This window comes from Notothenia coriiceps, unplaced genomic scaffold (genome assembly GCF_000735185.1).
Source record: "Notothenia coriiceps isolate Sejong01 unplaced genomic scaffold, NC01 NC01_scaffold00008341, whole genome shotgun sequence".
In the NCBI taxonomy this organism is placed as follows: domain Eukaryota; kingdom Metazoa; phylum Chordata; class Actinopteri; order Perciformes; family Nototheniidae; genus Notothenia; species Notothenia coriiceps.
The window spans coordinates 194,063-201,560 of NW_011341042.1; the positions used below are offsets into that span (position 1 = coordinate 194,063).

General features: G+C 37.4%; 2 protein-coding genes across 2 annotated transcripts in view; one reads left to right on the forward strand and one right to left on the reverse strand.

The window, feature by feature from the left end:
• pfdn6 (prefoldin subunit 6) overlaps window positions 1-2,673 on the reverse strand; it is an 11,543-nt gene extending 8,870 nt beyond the window's left edge. The window contains exons 1-3 of the mRNA XM_010770081.1: window positions 2,289-2,673; window positions 2,036-2,106; window positions 1,797-1,921 (exon numbers count right to left, since the gene is read on the reverse strand). Of these exons, the coding sequence (XP_010768383.1) occupies window positions 1,797-1,921; window positions 2,036-2,106; window positions 2,289-2,352 (260 nt within the window). The 5' untranslated portion in view covers window positions 2,353-2,673. The remainder of the gene's footprint in view (window positions 1-1,796; window positions 1,922-2,035; window positions 2,107-2,288) is intronic.
• Window positions 2,674-2,689: 16 nt separating this feature from the next.
• Window positions 2,690-5,905, forward strand: mmgt1 (membrane magnesium transporter 1). Its single transcript, XM_010770082.1, has 4 exons — window positions 2,690-2,832; window positions 3,807-3,859; window positions 3,938-4,041; window positions 5,043-5,905. Exons 1-4 carry the CDS (start codon window positions 2,754-2,756, stop codon window positions 5,194-5,196), a joined length of 390 nt encoding a protein of 129 aa, XP_010768384.1. The 5' UTR covers window positions 2,690-2,753; the 3' UTR covers window positions 5,197-5,905.
• Window positions 5,906-7,498: the final 1,593 nt, after the last annotated feature.

The following is a 7,498-nucleotide window of genomic DNA, read 5'->3' on the forward strand; positions in this document are numbered from 1 at the left end:
ATGCATCTATATATATTTATACACATTCTCGTGAGATCTATCAGGGGTCGTTGTAAGTTAAAGCGCAAACTGTTACTTGGCTAATGTTGTTATAATTCTCAGTGTGTGAACACAGGTCGAAAATGGAAAGATTTCTCACAAGTCAGCGTAAACGACCGCGATCTCCAACGGAGCCGGTCCAGCCGGACAACCCTCTGTGTGTGTGTGTGTGTGTGTGTGTGTGTGTGTGTGTGTGTGTGTGTGTGTGTGTGTGTGTGTGTGAGAGAGAGAGAGAGTTGTGATGAGAGTGTGTGTGTGTGTGTGTGTGTGTCTGTGTGTGTGTGTGTGTGTGCGTGTGTGTGTGTGTGTGTGTGTGTGTGTGTGTGTGTGTGTGCACATCTGTCTGTCTGTTTGCAGTGTGGTGATGAGGTTAAATGCCACAGTATGCCAGTTGAAACAGTGAACGATCGCTATTGTGTACTTGTACGCTTAGGGTGTAATGGTATTATACAAAAATATTGTAGGAGCACAGAAATAGCTTTCAAATTCTGCTTTTACAAACTTATTTTGGTGCTTACCTTGCAAAGTAATGTTATAAGTGTCAAAGGAATGTTAATGTAAATATTAATGATAATATTGTAGCGTGTCTAAGTTAATAGTTAAGTCAGTTATCAGATTTGCACAGTTTTAGTACATTTGTAAAGTTATTTAGGCAATGTTGTTGGTGGGAGTTAGGGAGAGACTGCCCCTTCCAGGTGTGTGTGTGTGTGTGCGTGCGTGCGTGCGTGCGTGCGTATTTTCCGGTGTGTGTGGAGGGAGTACGAGACGGTAGGAGTTGTGTTCGAGTGTGGGGAAAAGTCATAATGAGTGTTATACTATTGATTGGTTCTGTAAGGCATGGCAGTGGTCATCAATACCAGAAAATAAAGAGAACGTTTTCGACATTGAAGGCTCGAGTGATCTGTGATCTTGAATAGCGGTGAACGCTACAATATTCAGGCTCGTGCTTGGCCCACTGGTACTGTTTGTTTATTTATTTTTTAAATTAACTAGCAATGCCGTGCTGTCATATAGCAACTGCTAAGCTACTGCAGCAAAAAAAATCCTAGCCCCAATCCTTTTTACCATAGCATGGTCAACACACAGATTGAGAATTGAGAATTTAAGCTTCTTCCTTTCAGGGCCGGAGGTTAGTCTCAAAGTGTAGAACAAAGCGGTATGAAAATAGCTTTGTTCCACATAAATGAACAAGTTGTGGCAGTATCAGACAGATTCTTTGGTAGCAATGCCTATTTATTTATTAACCCTCAGGATTGCCCATGTTTGTACTAGTGGTTTTTATTTTTGAATGTTTTTATATGTGACGGAGCAGGGGGTCTGTGTTGTTTTAGAAAGTATGTCATAATGCATCATTTATCTTCTATCTGCAAACCAAATCGACCTACCAGTATAAATAAATAACCTAAGGGTATCTAAGTAATTTGAATAATTACCCCCCCTTCAACCAAAATCACACTGAATGTAAAAAAATCTACTTTCTTACTGCTCTGGTACAAAGATTCAAAGGTTCTATTGTCATAAGCACAATAGCTACAGTGTAGTTATGGCAATGTAAATCGTAAGTCCGGCTACAACATAAATATATATATGACATAAAATAATAAAAATAGTGCAAGGAAAACAGAATAGAAACAAGATAATACACAATAATTTTGCAATTGACAAATATGCAAGTAAATACGTAACCAGTAAACTATATACATGCAACATAGAATAGACCTATGCAGAACGTAAATAATATAAAGTGAAGAACTCACATTTCTCCGTTGATGTACTCCAGTCTTTTTGTGACAGTAGCTTTGGCCTCATCCAGGTCTTGCTTCACTAATACTGGGCCAATAAGCTTATACACTGTGTTTTTTGTGTCCAGCAGATCAAGCTCCTGGAAAGGAAAAGAGAGGGAAAGATGAGATATGTCATTTTGCAAAGTCCAATAGTCAACATTACTGGCAAACATATTCTGACAGTGAATTAATAATCCTGAACAATTTCTTACCTCTTTGACAATGTTGTTCTCTGCGAGCTGCGTCTCCAGCTTCTGTCTGGCTGACACGCTCTTGCTAACATCTAAACAACAGAAAGTTATTAGTAAATTATGTGAATAATTCACCATACAAAGCTGTGTAAACGTACAATAAATGTCTAGCAAGTTCATTTAAGTATAGCTAGCTAGCGGTCCTAATATGGTCAGCTAGCTCCACACAACATGGCATGATGTGAGAAAGCATGCAATGCTAGCATGCTCTTACCTTTCTGCATCTGTGTATATTTTTCTACTTCCACTTTCAGCTTCTTCTGAATGGCCTCTGCCATGTTTTTGTTTGGTCGGTGAAAGTGCTATAGACTGGATAAATGTATCAAAGAGGAATCGTTTATTAGCTAAATGTGATATGAGTTGAAAGCTCTGCGTTAGCTAACCGGAAAGGGCTGCGGCTGTAGAGGATATGAGCCGAATCCCTTCAAAGTAAAAGCCCACACTACTTCAGAGTTGTATGATGACAAACAAATAAGCACACGTTAACACCGGAAATAAGCGAGCGAATATCAAAACCACCCTAAAATGCATATATTTATTCTTCGTTTAATGGAATTTAGTTATCTTCGATTTCATCTAGTGATGTTATTTGACCCTGTATGGTTGCTGCTGTTTACGACATCGTTTTACGACGTTGCTTTACGACACTGCACAAAGTTCCTCATCGCTCTGGATCAAGATGGCCTCATCGTTTTGGAAAGGTGTTGTCGGCGTCGGACTCTTTGCCTTAGCTCATGCAGCTTTTTCAGCCGCACAGCGTAAGTCTCCGTGCAGGGACTGGGAACACGACTCTCTGTATCTTTTTTTAGAACAAGAGGGCTCCGTTGTTACCGGGTATGAGTGTATCACTGCCGGATGGGCCTCTCGGGCAAACGGCGAGCTATCTCGATGCTAGCGCAGTTTAGCCCCGTTCATTCGCAGCGGTGAAACACTGAAATCTGCTATTAATGTTAAATACCAACGCCAGTGACAAACGACGTTGAAGGTGACTAACTGTAGTTGAAAAAAAGGAAATCAATGCTTTTATGATTCATTATAAGAATAGCAACTATTGTATAGGAATTAAATGTATATCCCTATAGTCAATATTGTAATTAATGGTATTGTAAAACCTTTACATGCGTCTTCATATTTCCAAACTGCTTGAGTTCCGAGCTAAATGGGGAAACAAATTAACCCTTTACATAAAGCTGGAAATAGACAACATTTTACAATGTAATTACAGGCCTGTTTCCTTTCATTCTTACTTGAATTTCTAAAAATGTTTCCTAATTCTACTGACAAAAAATATGCAGTTATTATAGATTTAAAAAAAAGCATTTGATACCATTGATTATTTTAAATTGCTCAAAATGTTTAAAGGTGATATAATAAAAGAGGGGTTGTCCTGGATTAGAGTAGAAGCTATCCATGAAACAGGCATGCACTTAATAAGATTAGCATAAATCACCATATGTATGTTAATTGTGGAGTACCCCAGGGGTCAGTATTAAGCCCCAAACCGTTCATATTCTACATAAATTATATATGCAAAGTATATAAAAATAAAATTTGTATTGCTTTATTAACTAATCAAAATGTTCCTTCTCCTGTCAGACATTACATATTAATTGAGGTTGTTTATTTACATTTTATTTTAGAGTTGTTGTATGAATAAAAGGTTTCTTTCATCTTTAGCTTATCAATCCACCTGAGCTGTATTTATTAAATATATGTTTTTTACTCCCATCAGATCGATCATACATGCGACTCACAGAGAAGGAAGATGAGACACTACCAATTGATGTAAGTTACTCATATTGTCTTAACCTTTGACAACAAAACCCAAAAGTATGTGCTATATCATCGTCTTTGTTCCTGCAGATTGTATTACAGACCTTATTATCGTTTGTGATGACCTGTTACGGTATTGTCAACATTGCTGGAGAGTTCAAAGACATGGATGCCTCCTCAGAGCTCAAAAACAAGTAAGTTGAGTTGCAGCATCATCTCCCATGATAATTAGGTTGTTTGTGTCGTCTGCCATAAGGGAATCGGGCTTAACTGCATTTATAGTAACAGTTTGAATCAATTCCCTGATATACACAATGAACCTCCCCAAGCTGCTGTTTCTTATATATATAATATGTCTTGAAGGCTAGATGCAACTTCAAATCCATCACTATAGGAGTTGTTTTAATCATCTTTAACCATAATGTAAATAGTAAACACTTCATACAGATTTGTCAAATAATCAAATGTATGCTGTGATGAACTGGACATTTCTTAAACTAACGACACAAAATAGTTTCAGATTTCATTAACTCTATTTTTCTCAAATTCATAAACATGAACATTTTCAAAAAATGGGCCAATCATCCATAATAATTTAGATCTAAAGGGGTTTTGAACTTATATAATTATTTATAATCTTAAGCTGTTTTATGAGAGTCAAAACTACATGATGTCATCGTACACAATTGTAGAAGTTAGATTCTTAGGAAATAGTCATATCGTGGTCAAGTATACTTGCTTTGTCTAACTTATGTTTCTAAAATGTGAAATGTATAATTATACATAACCAGGGTAGGATGTTTTTCTTAGATATTAGTATTCTATTAATGCCTATTTCTGAGTCGATAATAGACACAACCCCACATATTTGTTGCACCTTTGACTAATACCTCAATCGCACTTTGAAAAGATATAAATGTCCCGTTTCAATATTACTATTGTTATTATTCTTATGATTATTTATACCAGCAACTACTTTGATACCGGCCCAAAATAGAGCTTATAATTAACATTCATTTCCTTAAATTTGAAAGATTGATTTCTACTTTGTATCATAGCTTGCCAAGAACACTTGTTGTCAGTTACACGATGATTGCATTGCTCACTGCTCTGAGTTGCACCTGTATTTCATTTGAAAGCAGAACAATATTTGCCCCATGTCAGTCTTTTTACATCTTAATCTTCATTTTTCCAGAACATTTGATACACTGAGGAACCACCCATCCTTTTACCTTTTCAACCACCGGGGTCGGGTGCTATTCCGCACGCTGGAAGAGGAGCCGTCCTCCGCACGCAACCAAGCGCTCCCAAACCCCTTACGGCTACGCAAGCTGGAGAATTTGCATTGAGACTGGCCTTTCCTGCCTGTAACACCAACAACGTCAGTTAACATTTGTTTTTGTTAGACAGAAGGGGGAGCCTGCCTTCCTCGACTTTATTTTGTTTTTGTACATAAACTAATATGCTGTCCAAACATGCATCTCTGTCCATAAAAGTGGTCACCAACCATACTCAACACTGACTGTGCCAACCCTTCAACTTTTCAAGCCGATTTGTTTGTATATACAGTGTGTAATCGCTTTGGAGTCTTAAGATACGGAGACCTCTGCCCCTTTTTGTCCCTTCTGAACTCAAATTGGGATATTGCTGTCCTTTGTATATCCTTTGTATGAGGGGCAAAAAAATGCCTGTTACTGTTTCATTTCAACCGCACCATCAGTCCTCAGCCACCATCTGGGCCAGCATTTTGTGAACTGAAATGAGTTTTGTTGTATGAACCGGAGCCTTTTAATTCCCTTGATGGTTTCCTGGAAGCATAAAGGCTCATCTTTACTTCCTGTTTGCATTAAAGAGGTTCTGCTTTATGCCACAGGAAATCCACTCAAGGCGAGATGTAAGAGCAGAAGAAAGCGTTAGGCAGCCGTTCCACTGATACTGTGAACACTAATGAGAACTAGAAAGTATAGGTACATTCATTTTGGTGAAGTTTGTTTTTCCTTCATTTTACATTAAGATTCAACATATGTTTTTAATTTAATAAAAGGCTTACTGATTTTACAAAGCGTCAATGTATTTATTTTGTCTTACATTTCATATTCGGAGGCTGGAGTATTGCTTTGGCCTGACAAAAGGGATGAAATTGCAGTAAAAAAGAGGACATTTTTGTTATTAGTGCTCTCTTCTTGACAAATGTGTAATACATGCAGTTTTATCACAGATTAAAGTCCTTGGCCCATAGAAGTGGACATTGTTAGTGTAACATTGAAAATTCTAAGATTTTCCAATGACCTTGTTGCTTGACTGCTGCATCAGAAGAAGAAAAATGTCCACCTGATCACGTTTTCATGTCGGACTCTAGGTGGCAGCAGAAGCTGAGTTTTTAGCCTGGATTACAAAGTCAATAACCGTTATATTTCTACAACAGGTATTTTATGTCAATGTACCCCTCATTTGCGGTGACTTTAACTCTGTTTAAATAATAACATAGGCAGTTTATTTTTGAAATACGGATCAATCTAATGAAATACAGATGAAACTGTTGCCAAAGGACTTATTTTTGTTCTGAATATTGTGGAAAGGCATTTTTGCTTTTTTTTCTTAAATAACAATATAGACTTACGTTATAGCATACATTATTACGAAGTTATTACGAGTGAGTTTTTCTTTTTAGAATTTGAATTCATTCAAATAACAATAAAAAGCAAGTCATGGCTCCTTCTGTTGGACCAGTAAGTTACATAGTTATAAAATGATCTAAAGCCCAAAGGAAAACAAATTAAGGTTCCATGTCAGCAGTTTTACCGAGGAGCCGGACTGGCGGTTACCATTTATGATACAACATTTGTTAATAATGGCAAGATGTGAAGCTGTTTCTGCATTTTATGCTTTCCAGACGAAGGTTAGAAATAAACAGACACACAACGGGAGATACCATTTATCTGGTTTAATTCTTTGTTTTGTAAAAAAAATGGTTTATAATATTTAGACCAGTTTAAAAAAATGGCTTTAAAACATTTCATTGCAAAAATATTCTTATACTCTGAAATAAAGCAAATTCATAAAAATACATGCTATATTCACCTTATGAATCATTAAAAAGTAGTGTAGAATCTGTCGTAAAAACAAGAAAAAGAAAAAAAGGAGGAGCCCGCCAACTTGTGTTGATGTAGAGAAGCAGGCGAAGTTCACCAAAGCTGTTAAGCAATTCCAACAGGTGACTGAAGCCAGCTGGGACCGTTTGAATTACGGCAATCATGGAGCGTTTGTGGAAGAAATGTGTGGACTCCCGTGGGAGAGGTAAACTGAATGGACGACGCGACAGATGCGATTCCTGACCCTCAATGTCCTAATTGCGTAAGGCAGGTACTAAGATATTAATGAGAACAGCGAAAAGTCAAGTCGGACATGTCCCGGTGCAGAATGCGGCTGATTCATCTTTATACCTATAGTGGCGTTCATCATTTGAGCGGGCTTAAAAACCACTAGTGTCGGGAAATTGGTGTCAAGTAGCACACTGTCAATTTAGTAAACAAAATGGCAGTCCAATTTTATAAAAACGGGGGTCCTATTCATAGATTAAAGCGAGGTTTATTTACGTGTTATATTAGGTTTGGCGATATGGACAAAAACATACGCATACACGAGTCAGGA